A 19,186-nucleotide genomic window follows, 5' to 3' on the forward strand; every position below is an offset into this window, starting at 1 on the left:
TTGAGATTTGTGGGAATTAAAAAACAAGAGGAGTCTAGGACATACTCAAAAGATGTTTCCAAACACTGGGACATGAGGCTAGATTGGATGAAGTGTAGGATTTGACATATGTGTGTGTATAACTGTAATTATAGGGGTTTTCTCTGCTTAATTAAAGGTACTCCTCTGCAGAAATAAGAAAGCAATTTACTCTCCAACCAGGCTTTGCACAGTTCTGTCAACGAAGTTTAAGCACACCTGGCTTTTCTACTCTTCATCTGGTAAGTTCTGGGTTTGTCTTCTATGTGCAAGTTTGTAATCTTAAGCCATTTTTATTTCACCTGTCTTCTGCCTCAAGCTGTTAAAAATGTTCCCTGGAAAGTTGAGGATATTACACACTTAAAAGAACTAGGAATGGTCCTTGGAGCCTGAAATAGTCGTTCTGCATACTACTGAGAATCAAAGTTAAATAGTGTTGGAATATATAACAGCCTTACTTTGTCTTGCCAGAAATGTTCAACTCCACAACCAACTAAACACATTGTGTGGTGGCCACAGATGTTTTGCAAAAGGAGATCAACAAGAAAAAAATTAAAAGAAAGGTGGAGGCTCAGCTAGCATGGCTTATTTCACAGTTCCCAGAGCTAGCAGCAGAGACAGCATGCCAGCCTGCCTTTCAGTGATGTTGAGTAAGTGTGCTAAGTGAGAAATGCCAAAGTGTGCCCTGATTGGCATAGACCTGAGTCAATGGTTATGTGGCTCCAAATTCAGTCTTGCACAGTTAATCCTTTTCCCCTCCCCCAAAATCAGACTATATGACATTGCCCTTATGACAAAGGGAAAAAATACCAGATTTTCTTAATTGCATTTCAGGAAGACGGGGGTTCTGCAAACATGCTATTAAAAAAAAAAAAAAAAAAAAAAAAAAAAAAAAGAGAGAGAGAGAAAGAGAAAGACTTTTTTTCTTTTTTTTTTTTCTTTTTTTTTTTTTTGATGAGACTCAATAAGTAGGAGCAGAAAAAGTGTCTATGCACCAGTGATTGTGGAAAAATGAAAAACACTAGATGTAAGCGTTTACTTCCTGTGTGTCAGGGCCTCTCGCCACTCCGCCACTGCTCACTTCCTTAATCTGAAATGCTGTGGTGTGCTTTAACTTGTTCGTTGTGGTTATTCTGACAGTGGAGGCTGGGTTCTCTTCTGCATGCATAAAGTTGCTTTTGCTCTTAAGAAACTAGGTAACATTTCATTTCCTGGGTATTGCACCGTAGCTGCCATTTTGTGCGCTGTTGCAATCTCCATGCCTCTAGTCCACCCTCCTTAAAAAGGTATGTTTGTAGTAATGATTTGTGGCTTTTTTTTTTTTTTTTTTTTTTTTTTTTGTAGTAGTAGAATGATTGTTTTGCACACTTCTGTGATGTGTGAATACGAGTGTAGGCTTCTGGATTGAAACAGTATCTCTCCTTGTTTCCTTTGATAATTTGCACAGTTAGGGAGACCATTACCGTCCACCTGTATTTACCTTTTCCACCATCTTTTCCATTTGTATCTCATTCACAATAGTCAAAAACGCACAGTTCCGTTAATTAAAGATTATTACTATCAATTCATCTAGAAAAAGTTACAAGACATAATGAATTGTGATGTATTTGACTTGTTGGAATGACAAAGTGTGGTATCTGAAAGGAAATGCAATGCTTAATTGAAAATTAGATTGCAATAAGCAACATTATTTTGCATGCAAAACACTACACTACATCTTCAGCAACTGAAAGGACATATGTGTTTATATATATATATAATTTAAACTGTGTTTTGCTTTAATTTTTTGCAAATTATTTTTGTACAGATTGCTAATATATATTTATGCATTAACACAGAATGTTTTACCTACTAGCAAGACAGTACAGTAAATGAGCTTCAAGGACTATTCAAGTCCTAGGACATTAATAGTCCTAGAACTATTAATGAAAAGTCAATAGCTAATAAAGATTCCTATTTACTCATAACTGTTGACCCAGTATACCCAGTCAGTGTTAGGTTTTCCTTTTGGGTAAGAAGAGCAAAAAATGTTTTTCCAAAACTGGCTTCAGAGAATTCAATAGATCATTTAAATGTACAGGCAGATGGGCAAGTTCTGACACTTCGCTCATGTAGAGACCACTGTAGTTTCCCTATAAAAGAGGAATATGTGGGTTTTTTCGGGGTGTGCTCAATGGTCTCCACAGCATCATTTGCCACATCTATTTTTCAAAAATGTTTAAAATTCTTTGCATCTCCTAGATGTTTCTAGAGTATTTCTCCAAAATATGCTTCACTTTCTGTTATGTTTTTGGATTTTCATTAGCTGAATAAATTCCTTACTTAAGTTTCCAGAACGCTAATAAGCCTCCAATATTTGTAGTTATACCACTAACCATTTTTAACTCATCTCCTTATCTACAGTAACTGATGTGATGTGGCATGGTACGCGTGAGCCATTTTATTTCAGAGCTACCCAGACCTTTGTTACTGCTGTGCACCTTTGTACTTTTCATAAGTTGCAGAATTCTTCATTGTCCTGTTAAGATAAAATTCCTGGGTACGACACTGTCACTGAAAGAAATAAATTCATACTCGGGTGAAAATCCAGCCAACTCCCATGAGAGTCTTCCATGAGTAGGTCTCAGTAATAATGAGTGAAAACTTCATGGTTTTGACCTGCAGACTTTATTTGTGGAGAAGAAGACTGAAACGTAAAGAGAATAGCTTGAGACTATACCTTGGATGAGACAATTGTCACAGTAACATTGCATATAACGGCAGTATTGTTATCAGGGACATCAGGTGCCTTATTTTCCCCACGCCCCATTAACAGAACCATAGAGATAGATTATCGTATCAAGTTTCAGACTAACTATTGTTGGAAGCTTCAGAAAGCCATTGTGTGAAGTGTGTTTGGGTTAGCTGGTGCTATAGAGTTGTATATACTTGTTCTTCACAGTCAAGGATGATTAGATACCTTATCTACTAGGAGGAAGAATTTTAGCCAAAAAATAGGTATTTCAGTGTTATTGTTTTAATGCTCTAACTATATTTCATTGATATTACTGCATTTAGGTATCCATGGCCTTTCTGGAACTCACAAAACATAAACCAGAGTTTTCTAAATCTGTACTTTTTAGAACTCTTAATTACTTGTCAAGACAGTAATATGAGATGCTGGTCTCTGCACACAACTAGACAGATATTTTATTTTCTACACATATACAATCTATTTTTATTGACCATATAGAAAGTGAAAATAAATGTCATTTTTATATACAAATGGAAAAATATGTCAACAGTAATATATGAAGTTACATTTATGTGTAACAATTCTAGATATGATATCAAAAAATGTTTACTGCTTCTGTTTTTGAGACTAACCAAATAAAAAGAGCCAGACAGTTTCACAGCATGTACAAGTGGCAGAGCTTCCACTTTTTGAACTTTGTTGTGGATTGAATGTTCTGTGTAAGAATGGCTGATAAAATAAAATCAAATACTTTTGTTCTCTATCAAGGTGCAATGCCACATGCCATAGAAATGGTGGTTATCTAAGGTTTGTAATAATTACTTTAGTAGTTCCATGTAATATGTTGTATAGTTATTTTACTAACTGTTGAAAAATCCAATAAAATTAAAACTCAAGTAAAACTAAAATCCCAAACAATTTAAAACCAACAACATTCGGAGAAGGAAAATAATTTCTTCTTATTTTGAGTAAATCTTGCCCTCAACTTTGGAGCTGTAAGCACATAGCATTTCTAATAGCCAGTACCCTTCAGGCACAACACCCCAATTGAGAGGCATCTTAGTGATGGCAGCCATGGTGCTGGCATTTAGCTCGGTGTATCCTACCAGACTTACTGCCTTAGTCTTGTTATTTCTAGTGCCTTTCATCACACGTGGCTCAGTCCATTGGCAACTCCCTGCATGCTGGCCACTGTCATGTTGGTTGCCTTGCCCTTATATCCTACTTTCTGCTGCTAGTTCTATCACTCCAATGAACACCATAGACTGGACAAGAGGGACCGGGTATGCTTCACAGGGATCCAGCAGAGTATATCTGTGGGCATCCAAAATGTACTTCAGACAGCACTACTCCTACCAACATCTGTGAAAGCTTAAAAAGAAAAATAGGTGCAAATATGGATTTAGCTGTTTTTTGTTTTGTTTTGTTTTGTTTTGTTTTTTATCATTTGTTTTTGTTTTACATTAAATCTTTTCTTTCTTTGTTTCATCATTTCTTTTATAGCTACATGTTTTGTTAGCAACTTTTCCCTGCATTCAATGCAATGGCACACTACATTAGGCGAGATAGCTCTTATTTTTAACAAAAATGGGACAATGACAAGAATTAAATAAGGAAGCCCAAGTTACACTATTATGAATACCTCTGTTACTAAAACAAAGTTATTTCTTTCTTTCTTTAGCCTTCCTTTTATGACGCAGTAGACCCACTAGACTTTGAAGGCTTCCTAATGATGCAACTGAACAACTTGGACTCAGAACTGGCACATGAACTTGGTGATTTTCCTGAAGATGACTTGGACGTTGTCTTTACACCCAAAGAGTGCAGGACTTTACAACCTTCTATGCCAGAAGATGGGTAAGGAGACTTTGTCTCTCTCTGAAATGCTGCAGGTTTAAAAATAGTTTTGAGCATAAAGATATTGGTCCAGACACTTCACTCTGCTATCCATCCAGCCATCATGTACATGCTCAGCTTTAAACATCTGAACTTTGTCATTGATTCTGTTAGGCCTGTTGTCACAGTTAAAGTTATGCAAGAACTTAGACAACTTCCTGCTCTGGCTGGTAGCTGCAGATGGGAGGTAAGGGTAGACCAGGACAAAGAGGGAAGAAGGGCAGGAGGCTAGGATGAAAAACAATTCTATAGCTGTGACTCTTGGAGGTGGAGGTTGATTTTGATCATGTAGTAACCACAGGACCAAGCTTTTTTTTTCCCTTTTTTTCTTTCCCACGAGCTACATGTTACATGGCACTGATCAGATCACTAGGCATCTTTTTCTCAGTATCTTCCTTGCTTAATATTCAGAAAGTTTGGGGAAAAAAAAAAAAAAAAAACTGTCAATTTCTAGTGTAGAAGTCAATTCTGGGCCCAGGTATATATCACTGAAATAATTAGGAAGCTTTGCACTATTTTCAATGGTTTTTAAATTATAATAGTTAGCATGAGTTGATACTGGTACTTATCTATCCTGGAAATACTAATGTTGGTTTGATAAACAAGGAAGATATGAGCAAAAGAATTTTTCAGAATGAGGAAAAGCACTGTGTTGGAGAATTTTCTTCTGTGGTTTAGGAGAGTCCTGTGCACTGTATGCAAAATACTCTCCATGGATTGTATGGCTGTAAATGTTACCCTTGAGTAGAACCACAAAGGTGTAGCAAGGTTTGCAAGCAGCAAGAGCCAGATAAACCCGAACTCAGCACCAGTTTAGCCCCAAGCTGTTGTGTTTGCAAAGATGGCTAACTGTGTAGGAGTGTTTGGGACACAGCTTGGCTCCTCTGCTGTGCTGAACCTGAGTGCTGAAGGCATGAACAGGCTTAGCTTATGGTGTCCTGGCTCAGGGCAGACATGCATCCCCCTCTGCTCCTGCATGGGATGTAACAGCCTGTCCTAATTTATACCAGCTATCTATATGAGTTAGAGCCCTATACTACAACCATATCCCTTCATTGCTTTCTGCTCAGCACACCAAACATGATGAGGCTTAGTGGGACTGACAATTCAGGTGACTTTCACTGTCTGTGGACTAGCTGAGTTCCCCTAGGTAGGTTCTCAGCCTGAAAATTCCTTCCCGGCCTAATCTAACTCTCAGGAAGCTCAGAAGAGCGAAAGTGGTAGAGAAGATGCCACACTAATCATGCAGATCCTGAGAGCTCTTTGAATCATAAAGATCCTATGAGATTTTGTAAAATTTGCACAAAATGTGATTTTGACTTAAAGTTGCACATGAAGTCACTCATAGAAAATGTTCTAGACTTTCTTATGAACTCATGTTTTCTTGTAGCTGGGGAAAGAGAACAGATATCAAAAGACAATATTTTGATGCTTGGAGTTCACATTCAGTATATAAATACACTACTAATAAGACAGGAAGACAGGATGAAAATAGTAAAAAAATATGCAACTTAAGTTTATTGTTATTCACAGCAAGTGAGTAAGTGAAATTATTGTTATTAGCAACTCAAGTTGTTATTCAACTTGATTTTAAAGGAGAAAATGATTCCCATACACACACATTTCCAGGACCGTCTCCCAGTATAACTGTTATTTAAAACAGCAGTTATTTTTTCCCACCACAGTGGTATTAAAAAACACTTAAAGGCATCCGTGGCATAGCGTGGGGAGACAGTAGCAACAAAATTGTATTCAGCTGACTTTTTTATACAACAGCACCCTGCTTAGCCATTTACACTGCCACTATGGATATTAACACCACATGGAAAATCCTGGTCAAGGATGCATGGCATGTTAGGGAGGGAGGTGAGCGCTTGGGAAGGGCATACACTGGAAATCTGCGTGCAGGCAATGCAGCTTTTGGTATCTTCCTGTGCCGAAAGCAGGAAGCAGACACCACCAACCAGATGAGGTTACCCTCATCTGTGCAGGCTGCTGACAAAAGCATGTTCTTCTGATGCAGGAAGTCAACACGTGCTGCCTCAGCCCACTCGTGGCACAGGGTGGTCTCAACCCCGATCCATTGTTACCCAGCCTGGGCTGCAAATCTGTTTGAGCACTGGGTGGAAAGTGCTAACATTCAGTTTTGGTACAGGTCACTAACTTTCTTCAGAATAGAGGTGGGGTAATTGTGCTACAACATCATGATAGCATGTTCATGACCACTAACATTGACTATAGCTTATAATATTTCAGTGCCAATAGGTATCCAGCCTCTCAGGCAGCATTGACAACTTTCTACATTAGATGAGACATTTCAGAATCACAAAGTTGTGAAGTATTTTCATATCTCACGTGTGGTTTTTTTTTTTTTTGAGCTGTCTGATTAAATATTTAAGGTCCATTTCTGCAATTTTCTCCATTTCTATGAGAAAGAAAGTTATACCAAAGTCTTACAAAGAGACTATGTATTTGCAAGAGTACAGGAGCTGAGGCCTCTGGAAAAATATCTCTATTGGAAAAACACAAAGACGGGTACCTGGTACACTATTTTATTTTGCAGTACTTTATAGCAACACCAGTCTTATATTCATGGCAAGTGGTTATCTCTGTTAAATGTATGTTTGTTAATTTATAAACACAGCAACCAAAACCTGCATAAGGTACTCATACAGTACACATATTCTTTAAAACTCAAACAATAGCTTAGCAATAAATAAACATACAGGAGAGAACTAATAGTGAGGCCTTTATCTGAACAGCATGTTTTGATAAATTTCTCTGTCCTTAAGGCATGATCTAGTTACTAATATATTTACTATGTGTTGCTTTTTCCACAGGGTTGAACTGGATTCACATGTCAGAGATTGTGTTCAGACATATATCCGGGACTGGCTGATTGTGAATAGAAAGTAAGCTACCTACAAGTAAATGAAGTAGAAAACATTTTGCATCCTATTTGACAGAGAGAAGATGCATGTTGTTAGTAATTTTAAAAAATAATTTGAATCAGAACTGACTTATCAGTCATTTTACTCTACTGTTTTGTTTGAGCCAATGGGATAAATAATTTTGTACCTGTTTCTTATATTCAGGTTCTCTAAGAATTAATCAGGAAGTAATTCACATCACGTGTTTGTAATGATGATTTATCTAAATAAGGATTAATTCAGGATACATTCATTGTGCTTCCTTGTATTCTCAGGGGCAAGTATAACATACTTGGTGGAACATGATCTTCAGAAAAACAAAGCTTAGTTCTTGAATGCCTGGTAGTTAAAATTTCTGTGTCATAAATTCATGAACAAATTACAAATGAACTAATTCAAATATATTCTAATTTTATTCCTCAACCATGTTGTCCAAGTGGGTGTCAGGTCAATCCCTTGCTTTCAGAATACCTTTCTAATCTGATTCATCTCCATTTTAAAGCAGTATCTTAGTAGTAAGTAGTAGTAGCTGTTACTACAGTTGTCCTAAAACTTCACTCATCTAAAACTTGCAGTCATTTTCCAGATCCCAGCCTAAACATTTTGACAGCCATGTGTGCCACTTCTTCTTAGGCCAATGCTATGCCGTTTCTTCTCTCCTTACTCTTTCGCCTCTTTGCACACTGAGGAACAGCAATCATATCCTGCCCCAGCTTTCAAACTGATGGGCTAAACAAGCCAAGCTCTTTTAATCTCTTCTCTTACCGTAATAGCTTTGGTGTCTACTCAGTGTTTATGTGGTGAGTAGTTGATCTTTCATTGTGACCTCTTATCCCTTTATTTTCTTATCCCTTCTTTTTCTCCTTTTATTTGATTTTTGAAATTTATTTTTTTTAAGGTTTTGTGCTTTTATGCAAGGACTATTGCAGTTTAAATTTTGTCAGTTTTCACTCTACCCATTCATACCAGGCTTTTAATATGCAGCTGTTAGCTGTCTAGTCTTCAGTCTTTTCAGGCTCTTTGATTACTGCTGTACACTATTTACTTTGTACAGTTTGGGGCACCAGAATACAAAAAGGACATTAAGCTATTAGTGAGCATCCAATGGAGTGCTATGAAGATAGTGTAGGGACTAGAGGACAAGATGTATGAGGGGCAGCTGAGGCCCCTTGGTTTGCTCAGCCCCGAGCAGAGCAGGCTGAGGGGAGGCCTCATGGCAGCCTGCAGCTCCCTCACGAGGGGAGCGGAGGGGCAGGCGCTGAGCTCTGCTCTCTGGGGACAGCGACAGGACCCGAGGGAACGGCATGGAGCTGGGACAGGGGAGGGTCAGGCTGGGGGTTAGGGAAAGGGTCTGCACCCAGAGGGTGGTCGGGCACTGGGACAGCTCCCCAGGGAAGTAACTGGTCGGGCACTGGTACTGCTGGAGTTCAAGAAGGATTTGGACAACACTCTCAGACGTGGTCAGATTGTTGGGTGGTCCTGTGTGGAGCCAGGAGTTGGACCTAATGATCCTTGTGGGTCCCTTCCAAATCAGGGTATTCTATGATTCTATATATAAAGTTTTTGTAATTATGTTTTGCAAATGCTATAGATTTCCTGAAGATCCACAGCTTCCAAAACTTTCTGAATTTCTTGTCAGAAAACAGGAGATCTAAAGAATCACCTTAAGCAGAAACAGGACAGATTTCTGCTCATGGCTAAATTTTCAGATGCTACCAGAACATGTCCCTGCACTGAAAATGCCATCATTTTATTAAAGGTCAAAACTATACACTGTACAATTGACAGTGCAGGGAAAGCGCATTTCCCATTTTTATTACATTTGTTGCTAAAATAACCAGGCTGCATTAACTTGGATTTATGCTAACTTCCTATTTCATAACACTAAAAGGAATGAGAACAGGCATAAATATGTGTGGACCATCTCTTTCCTCTACATGCCCTGAAAACTCTACATGATTTGATTTCTAGTGGTCTGTGAAAAGGAAGTGTAGTCCTAGTACCAAAAAAAAAAAAAAAAAAAAATCATGGGCTTTCCTGGCAGAGATTTCCATTTTACATAGAATCTAGTGAAGGATTTCTGCATTTTGGGTCAGTGTAATTCAACACAGAGAATTGGATCTATGCATTACAGGATTTTATTTTATTTTATTTTATTTTATTTTATTTTATTTTATTTTATTTTATTTTATTTTATTTTATTTTATTATGTCCTGTGCCATCCTTATCCTTGTCCTGTCCTGTCCTCCTCTCCTTTTTTTTTCTTCTCTTATCTGTTATTTATTTAATAATTAATTATTTATTTAATATTTATTTAATTTCATTCAATTTCACATGTTAAATATGAAGGGAACTTTCAGCACATGCTTGCTGTGCAGGGGAGCCCATCCCCACATTCTTGGGGTTGTGGTGTGGCAGTGGAGCGCTCCTCCTTCCCCAGCAGCCCCTCCTGTTCAGTTCCTCAGAAAGACCTTTCTGGGGCTCCAGTTTTCTGCAGCACTTCCTGTTCACCTCCTCATGTGCTCATACCCTCCCTCTTCATGAGGAGCAATGTGGTGATTCAAAGATCGAAGCCGAAATTCCTTTAAGTGGTATATTCTTTATTGCAGCGCTGGATGCACGGGGGATCTCTCCACCTATCGTGCATACCCAAAGCGGAAAGCAGTCTTGAATTTATACAATCAATCTATCAATATTCTACAAGTGCCTATACATATTCATTACCTATCCCCGCCTTCCCTTGCTTCTCATGCTAATTAGCCTTTTGGCACCTTGCGCCTGCGTAGAGCCTCCCAAGAATTGTGGGCAGGGGTCTTTGGGACGTGGGCAGGGGTCTTTGGGAGGAAGACCCCGAGTCTTCCTCACAGTGTACTTTTCACCTTTGGTCAGGAATCTGCTGAATTGGCAGGTTTCTTAATTGCAAGAGCTGGTTGTTGCTAATTCTTCCGTTTGTTGTATCTTTATAATGAATTCCAATGTCCAGTTTCGAGATTTATAGTCCTTACATTCGTTTCTCTGTCCGTCTGCCGCTTCCTTATCATGAGTTTCAGTGTCTTGTTTCGAGATATACAGTCCATGTCTGGGGATTGTCCTTGCCTCCCCAATGCCTCCCCAATACCTCCTTAATCAGTGGCATATTTGCTGTCCTTGTGGTGTGCCCAGTCACCCAGCTACTTGTTTTACTAATGAGAGGGTACGTCAGCAACCATGCATTGTGGATGATCTCCCGCTGGCCGTACAGAATTTGCATTGTTCAGTTTTGCCACCTGTGTGGGGAGGGAGCAGCTTCCGAGAGCTGTGAGGAGACTTCCTCCAGGGCTGCTTATGAAATTGGTTCAGTTCTCAGAAGTGCTCTACAGTGAGTCACCAGAAAGAAGCTGGTTGGTTTTGCAGCCTCACTACACACACTGTGCAGAGCACATTGCTTGGGCTTTCACACAGCGCAGCTCTGAGTGCACTGTAAAGAGCCAGCATTGTCTCTGCACACAAATAGGAACTGAGCAGTCAAGTACATGCAGCGAACAATAAATAGCACATGGCTATTTTTGCTCTTATGTGTGCATGCACAAATGTGAATGAAGCCAGAGAAATACACACACATGAAAAGACTTTTGGGGTGTTTTATTTTTTCACTGTTTCAGGTGAGGCAAATTTGAATTCAGACACTTTACTAAGTCTGAACCCTCCCCAAAAGCTGACCTTTGAAGGCTAACAAAGTAAACAATTAAAAACTTGAAAAGAACAAGATAACATAAAAGATGCTTCAGTGTTGGGAAAACCAGTGGTTGCTATTGGGAGTCTCATGGTATGCTGGGGCACTATTCTGAACAGGTATGAGGAGGCAAAGAAGATAAGGGAGGAGAAAGTACTCGTAGACACCTTTCCACTGTATTGAGAAAGTCTGAAAAGGATGTGGTTGTCAACCTGAGAGATAAAGATTTGTAGGACAGGGAACTGAACTTATGGTCTGGAGAGCTGTGGATGACAGAAATGTGTGTGTGGCTTTCATCCATTTCTGGATGGGAAAGTTAAAGGCAGAAGAGTGACAAAAGTTTGGTGGGTGGCACGAGGAGCAAAGACTGAGGAGGTCTCATGGTCCTCGTGCCTCTGAGCAGAGGGACATATGCAATAGGGGCTAGGTGCAGCTGAGGGGTCTTTGTGGTTGTATTGTGTTGGTACTGCATTAACTTTCCCTGCAGCAGCCCATACAGTGCTGTGCTCTGCACCTGTAGCTAGAAGAGTACTGGTATCACATCAGTGTTGTGTCTCTTGTTGAGCAGCACTGGCATAGCACCCAGACCCCCTGCAAACCCCCTAGAGCCAGCAGGGAGTGGGCAAGGGGTGAGAAAGGGACATTATGAGGGCAGCTGACCTAAACCAACCAAAGGGATATTCCTTATCTTGTGGTGTCATACTAAAATAAAAGGTGGGAACGGGGAAAAAGAGAGGGAGGCTGACATTATATCTGTCCTCCCAAACAACTGGTACATGTATTGAGGTCCTGCTTCTCAGGACATGACTAAATATCCTTTAATTTTTTTATCTTTATTTCAGCTAGTGAGTATTTGGGTTGTTTTTGGTTTTGGTTTCCTCATCATATTTTCTCCTGCACTCCTTACTTTGAGGAGGGGCGATTGAAAGAGCAGTGTGGTGCAGTTTGTTTTGCCATCAGTCTGATTTTGGTATAGGCCAAGGTGAGGTGAGTTCCTGTGCCTGTTGGTTTCTCCCTTCAGTTGTCCTTTATTTCTTTTCCTTGTCCTGCTTTTAGAATTCAACCATTAATGTGAACATGTCTGTTAAAAACAGAGTTTGCCTCCTGGTGAGTTGTAATTGCTATGATCCTTTTAAAAATAAGTAAAATGAATGATTTTCCAAGAACACTTTAGGGGAAGGGCATCTTTAGTATAGCTTGTGCCTCACAGGGCAAGCATGATCTCAGGTAAGCAAATCTCTGCATTTATCGTTGGATTGACACTAGAAGTAGTGAAAAATAAATCAACAAAACCTCTTATGAATGCTAAATTGTCTCTAACTTGTGTTGAATTTCTGTCTTTCATTCTGGATGATTAATGGAGTTCCAAAATAAGGTAATAACCAAGGAGAGATGAGGTTATCTGTTTTATGACTTCAGTTTTCATTTGCAGTGACCTGGTAAAATTCAAATGATTAAAATTAATACGCGTCAGATGATATAATTCAGTTGCTCTCGAAATGTAACAAAAAAGTGTCTCCCTGGTCAATAATTACATATTGTGACATCTTTATGAAAGTACTGAGATATTTAGATGTTGCTTTTTGAGCGCTATGGAAAGGAAAATGAACAGAGCATGATACTGTAACTAAGGAGACTGATTCCAAAAATGCCACTACAGAATTTAGCAGATTGTTTAAAAGGAATAAATAGTTTTATATACTTAATTTGCTTAATTGCTTAATTTTTAGTTTTTCCTTTTCTGTTTTATTTTCCTTTAATTCATTCTTTGCTCCATCCTGACATCCTGAAAGGAACCAAGGGAATTCAGATACTTGTAATCTGAAAAATAAGGGATCCCGAAAAGATTTTCACAAGCGTCTTCAGAAGCAAACATTTGAATCAGAAACTTTGGACTCTAGTGAAGCAACCTTTCAGGTATCTTTTCTTTTCTCTGGGAAAAGTTATTAGATATAGTAGCTTCACTCAAAAGAAGCCAAGGTGCAGCATACTGGGATCTCTGTAGCAGGTGGCTTGTCTTTATGAGGAGTTTCTGTAACCGTTGCTTGTAGAACATGGAGGTATGAGTGCTGGGGCTGGTGTGGCTGTGTAACTCCCCCTGCCACCCCCTGATAAGGGAAGTGTGAGCAACAAAGTAGGCCATGCGCTGTTGGAGGTCCCCCCAGCCTGCTTGTTCTCAATGTGGATGTAGTCAGGCTCAGAGACCTGAAGAATTGCAATGGCTTACAGCCTCAGCTTGCTCTGCTTTGACTTCAGCAATGTCCACCTAGAAAACTGGAGGTGTGCTGCCCTTTTCTTTGTTCCCCTGCACGCGGAGAAGCACAAAGTGGAGGACAGTACTTGCCATCATCTCCCACTTGCTGGGCCTCCTGGTAGAGGTGAAAGATAGTCAAGAGAAACCTCACAAAGTCCAAGCCACATTGGGCTGTAAGAGGTTTTGCTTTGCCTTCATTTTCCAACAGACAGGGCCCAGACATGTGCCCACGCTCCCCGAGGACACCTCCAGGACTGCCCTGGCCTCCTGCGACTTTGACCTGCGCAGCCTGCAGCCCGATCCCCGCCTGGAGAACCTGCTGCGGCATGTCAGCGCTGAGGAGTTTGAGAGGCAGAACGAGGAAGCCCGGCGAACCAACAGGCATGCTGAGCTCCTTGCCCTCTACCCGTCCGTGGATGAGGTGAGCTTGGAGGACTTCCCATGCACAAGCTGTGCTTTGCTGCAATGGGGCGTTCCTGGCGTGTTGATGGATGTCTGCTCCACATTCAAACATGGGGCTCCTGGCCTGGATCTCTGCCTCTTCTGCTTTTGCATGTCAAGCTTGGGTAATGACACAGTGAAGGGACACCACCATGGGCTCCACAAGCTATTTTGTGTGTGCATTCAAGAGTTTGTACCAGACTCATGGTGTTGCCTGAGGTCTTGCTACTCTCATTTAGTGTGGGTCAAGCCACATTCTGTTAAAATATTTGTGTCAGAACAAGCAACAGATGCCTGGGAAACACACCAGATGACAGTCAGAAGTGTAGATATTTGGGAATATATATCAATTTTCTTTCTGGCTGAAGAGGTGAAATGGTTGCTGAGTGAGGGAACGTTGTTTTGTAGCAGCAGCCAAGTTACATCACATAAAGCTGTTATGTAAGCATGTAAATTTACAATTACTTTAACAGTATATGAATAGAATAACTGTTTAATGATAGGAGGATGCAGTGGAGATACGACCAGTGCCAGATCGCCCAAAGGAACACCTGGGTAACAGGATTTTGGTAAAGCTGCAGTCTCTGAAGTAAGTATCCTTACATGCTCCAGTTCTGGCAGGCCTCAGTTACAGCTCTCATTTGGTTTCTTAATTTATTTGATTATATTGCTACAGACATGTTACACTGCATGTTCCCTGTTCAACAAGCATTTACATGCTTGCTTGTTCTTGCCATGGTGTAATTTTGGCAGAAAACTGTTTCTATCTATATTTACAGAAGTCTTTATATTGTCATGGTGAAAAGGATTTGGAGATGATGCCAGTTATATATTTTGAGTAAAACTGGGTTGGTCTCTGTACATGCTAGTGGACTTGATAAATAGAAAAAAAAATCAAGAATGGTATGATCATCTTAACTGATATCTGACACCAGTTTTCAGACCCATTTAGAAAATACGTTGACAGCAGTTTACTCCTTTTTTTTTTTTTTTTTTTCCCCTCTTGAAATCATCTAGTGAAAGGCACTATTAAAAAAAAAATCCTCCAGATTTTGGGAGAGCCAGACTCTGAAACTAAATATTTTTCATCACTTCCTAATGGAAATACCAGTGAAAATATATCCCTCCCCCCCCTCCTTTTTTTTTTTTTTTTGTTATGCAGAGTCTTAGGAGTAAAATATCAATGAGTGTACTGTGTGTCTTTCCTTAACAGGTTTGATATAGAGATTGAACCTTTGTTTGCATGCATAGCTCTCTATGATATAAAAGAAAGAAAAAAGGTAAGTATGCACTACAGCTTAAAAAATGAGTGGAATAATAATTGTTTATTCATTTACTTTTTTCAGATTAATTTCATTATTGTTTGAAAATTCTAGGCTGTTTATCTTGTTTTCTGTTTCTTTTTTTCAATTGGCTTGGATTTTACCTCTTATTTATATCTTTTAACTCTAAAAGCTATTTAGAATAGCTTACAAAAAGTACACAACTTTTGCACATGTGCAACCTGGTCCAGGTTTCTTTTTATTCAAACTACCACATTTGCAATTGTTTATTCTGTAGTTCCAGTTACTTCTTTTGACTTACGTTAAAACAAAATTCAATGCATTTCAATTTTGCAATACATTTTAAATCTTTTTCTTTTCAAGATCTCTGAAAATTTTCACTGTGACCTGAACCCTGATTCATTAAGAGGATTCTTGCGTTCTCATACACCCTCCATTGACCTGTCTACTCAGGCAAGATCAGCAGTATTTTCTGTCACTTATCCCTCATCGGATATATACCTAGTAATAAAGGTATGTTACAGTGCTACCTCAACAACATGCTTCCTGTTCCCAGCCGTGCCTGTTGTCTGAGTTTGTGGAGTTGACAAATAGTTAACAAACATAAGTTTCCCATGGCTGACATGAGGTATTCTGATAATTTTTAATCATACAGGTGTACGTATATCTCACTCCCAAGCTAAGAAGTTATATCAATACTCTGTGTTCCAGTTCTAGTAGGTAGAGTTTCCTCTCTTTGTTAGGAAAATTTAAAGTAAAGTGAAATAAATCATTTTTAATTTTGAATAATATTGGGGGGTGAGGGGAAGAAGGGCCTTTGGTTTAGTACACTTTGCATTGTTTTGTATATTTAAGTCTGAAACTAAGTTAGCCTGAACCATTTCATTTGGAATGTGTTAATTTTCTTAATTTCAGTGAAAACTCAGTCATACTTGATGGACAGTGTTGTCACATACAGTTTTTCTGCTTTATAACTAAACAGATGGAAAACTGGGAGGAGTTTTATTGTACATTAGTCCATAAAGACTGCTTTAAGAGTTGTGTATTGTAAATTTAGGCTGGCTCTTTTGTATTGCTAGACAAGCAATGTGTTAATTATGGTGACTTTTTTCCTTTCTGAGTGACTTATTTTATTGTTATTTGTAGATAGAAAAAGTACTTCAGCAAGGAGAAATTGGAGACTGTGCAGAACCCTACATGATTCTTAAGGAAAGTGAAGCTGGCAAGGTAAGTCAACAACCATGAAGAATGTTTAGATCAAAAAATGCACACACATGGAATTGGACAGAACCCAAAGAACAGAACAATGGGAAGGAAGTCAGTTGGTGCATCCATGAGACAAGCAATTTGGTGTCATTGATTGACATAAAGAAGTCAGGAGAAGACAAGACACAAAGAAGACTTTGCTTCCTGGGCACTTTGAAAATCTGTACTGATTCCAAAGTCTTGAGCCACAAAGCAGCTAGGGATTTACAAAAGAGATGACAATGCAAAATGGAGTTAGCACAAATATTTGTACCTCAGAGACAAGCTGATTTAGATAGACAACTAACCTGTTGTGTTGTGTGCATGACCATTTCATTGCTGACATCACTAGATAGCGTGAGTTTTATTCAGGGAATACATGGTTGTTTACCTCCCCTGGAGCAGGCTGATAGTGTTTCCTAGAATCCCACCGCATCTCTCACCTTTTAGATATCACTTTCAATAGAATATTGTCTGTGTATCTGTTGAAGGAATTAAACCTGCTAACATTTTATTGTGGTTGCTCATGATGGACATAAGGGTCACTGCAAAAAGATCTGCATACTCATTTTTTATAATAAAAATGAACTTGTTAAAAGAAATGGGAAGTGAATTACAAATTAAAACAGCTATGATCCTGGCAGTAATGTAAAAAGAAAATGCAAGAGATAAGAGTGCAATTTACTGATCTCTAAATTATTTTTTTTCTCTTAACTGAGTTAAACTAACTGATTGCTTTTAACACATTCATTATTTTCTTTGTCTTAGACAAAAGAAAAGATTGAAAAACTGAAAGCACAAGCTGAATCCTTCTGTCAGCGGCTGGGGAAATACAGAATGCCATTTGCCTGGATTCCCATAAGCCTAACGAATTTCTTCAATGTTTCCACACTTGAACGAGAAATACCTGAGACTGAAGGTTTAAACGGTAGTCATCTAAGTTTTCTAACTAACACAAAGCAGCTCTTAGGTGGTTTTGTGCATAGAAAACAATGTCATTCACTCTGGCCTCAAGAATGACTGGCAGATTCAAGTTCACACCTTCTCAGCCTTCAAGTACAATTTAATATTCTCACTATTTCATCTCTGCTTACGTATTTTTATGTATTCTAAATATTCTTCCATGTTTTAGAGTCAATTTTGGTTGAACACTGGCTTTGTGGTAGGGAAAGTGTCTTTACTACATCGAGTCCATTTGCAATATATAGGAATCAAAATACATAGTTTCTGGAGTGTACAAGTGATGTTTTTAAGCTGCACCCAACATTGACCAAAGGGGGTTATAAAACCCATTAAATAAAAATTTAAATAAGCTTGTGCACTGCAGCAGAAATAATGTCACACTAGGTGTGTCCCAGCTTTCCATTATGTCACATAGTTCGAAATACGAGTAGTGGGAAATACAGGCAAAAGGTAGTAGGTACTGTTCTCTGTCCTCTGACATTACCAGGAACTTCTGTATTTCTAGTGTATCCTTATAGTCTTCGTAGAGAAACAATACAAAGCAAGCTGGTATTTTATTTAATTTCCTTTTGAAGGGAAAGGATCAACTAGTGACAAGAAGGCAACACTGCTACAGGCAAGAAGACTTTCTGAGAGAAGTCTCAGCTCTGAGGACAATTATCCAGCATCAAACTTCAAAACAATCTCTCTGACACTCAGCACCTTCTTTAAACAGGTACAAGAGGCTCTTTATTTCTGATTGCCTAGGACATATTTCATATGTGTCATGTGAGCTGTGTTGGGAAAAATTACCCAGTAATGTTAGTGGGGGTACAAAGGATAATTGCTGTTGAGTTGGCAGTAGCCCACCTGCTTTGGATGCCTCAAGGTTATGTTTTACTCAGAAATTTTTCTCAGTGTCATGGAGTATTGTTATAAGAATACTGATTTTTGTCTTTCTACTGTAGGAAGGTGACAGGCTTAGTGATGAAGATCTGTTCAAATTTTTAGCTGATTTCAAAAGATCATCTTCCTTGCAGAGAAGAATTAAGACTTTACCAGGTATATAATTAATTTTGGATGGAATAGAATATACATAGTTTTCTCCTCTAAATTGCTCTATCAACTACAAGCCCAAAATATAATAAACTTTTTTTTTTCTTTTTCTTTCTTTTTTTTTTCTTTTTTTTTTTTTTAACTCTATATTATACTATTGTGGAACTCTCTGGGTTCCTTGGGTCCACATGAGTGGGTATGAAGATTTATATTTAGCCTGATACTCTCCAGTGATTTGCTTTCCTCCCTAATTATAGGTGTATTTACTGGATGCCTTTTATTATTATTCAAGCTGTTTGAAGACAGTGCTTTCAAAGGAGTTTTTCCCTGCAGTGTTTTTTAATGGGTCATATTTTACAGAAGGAGATTAAAATGTGTACATATTTCATCTTGTATTTGGGTCAGTGTTAGCTAACAAAGTAGAGATGTGAAGATAGAGTTTAGCTACATTCAAACACTTGACCAGCTGATTTTTACTTTTTACATAAATTATGGTTTGAACTCCTCTGGATTGTAGAGAAACCTCAGAAAACATGAACTGAGTGCAAAGCTTATTTTGCCTTTTTAGCTGACAGAAATGCCAAGTCTGTGTTCCCCCAAAAGTGTTCACTTACCAAAACTTAAATTGAAGGCCTAGTTAATTTTTGTGTCAATGTTATCAGTAGTAATTATTTA

The 19,186-nt window shown here is 38.8% G+C and overlaps 1 protein-coding gene across 3 annotated transcripts in view; it reads left to right on the forward strand.

The window, feature by feature from the left end:
• Window positions 1-19,186, forward strand: part of DOCK8 (dedicator of cytokinesis 8) — a 96,567-nt gene that overhangs the window by 17,222 nt on the left and 60,159 nt on the right. For 2 of the 3 annotated variants that reach the window (XM_082783859.1, XM_082783861.1), the window contains 12 exons: window positions 158-260; window positions 4,434-4,609; window positions 7,489-7,560; window positions 13,084-13,207; window positions 13,753-13,965; window positions 14,489-14,574; window positions 15,199-15,265; window positions 15,632-15,781; window positions 16,415-16,495; window positions 17,282-17,441; window positions 18,052-18,191; window positions 18,424-18,517. In XM_082783859.1, coding sequence (XP_082639985.1) covers window positions 158-260; window positions 4,434-4,609; window positions 7,489-7,560; window positions 13,084-13,207; window positions 13,753-13,965; window positions 14,489-14,574; window positions 15,199-15,265; window positions 15,632-15,781; window positions 16,415-16,495; window positions 17,282-17,441; window positions 18,052-18,191; window positions 18,424-18,517 — 1,466 coding nt within the window. Of the gene's footprint in view, window positions 1-157; window positions 261-1,183; window positions 1,305-4,433; window positions 4,610-7,488; window positions 7,561-13,083; window positions 13,208-13,752; window positions 13,966-14,488; window positions 14,575-15,198; window positions 15,266-15,631; window positions 15,782-16,414; window positions 16,496-17,281; window positions 17,442-18,051; window positions 18,192-18,423; window positions 18,518-19,186 lie in introns of those variants that run through there. The other variant, XM_082783860.1, reaches the window with a different exon arrangement.

This window comes from Aythya marila (genome assembly GCF_965140915.1).
Source record: "Aythya marila genome assembly, chromosome: Z".
Taxonomy (NCBI): Eukaryota; Metazoa; Chordata; class Aves; order Anseriformes; family Anatidae; genus Aythya; species Aythya marila.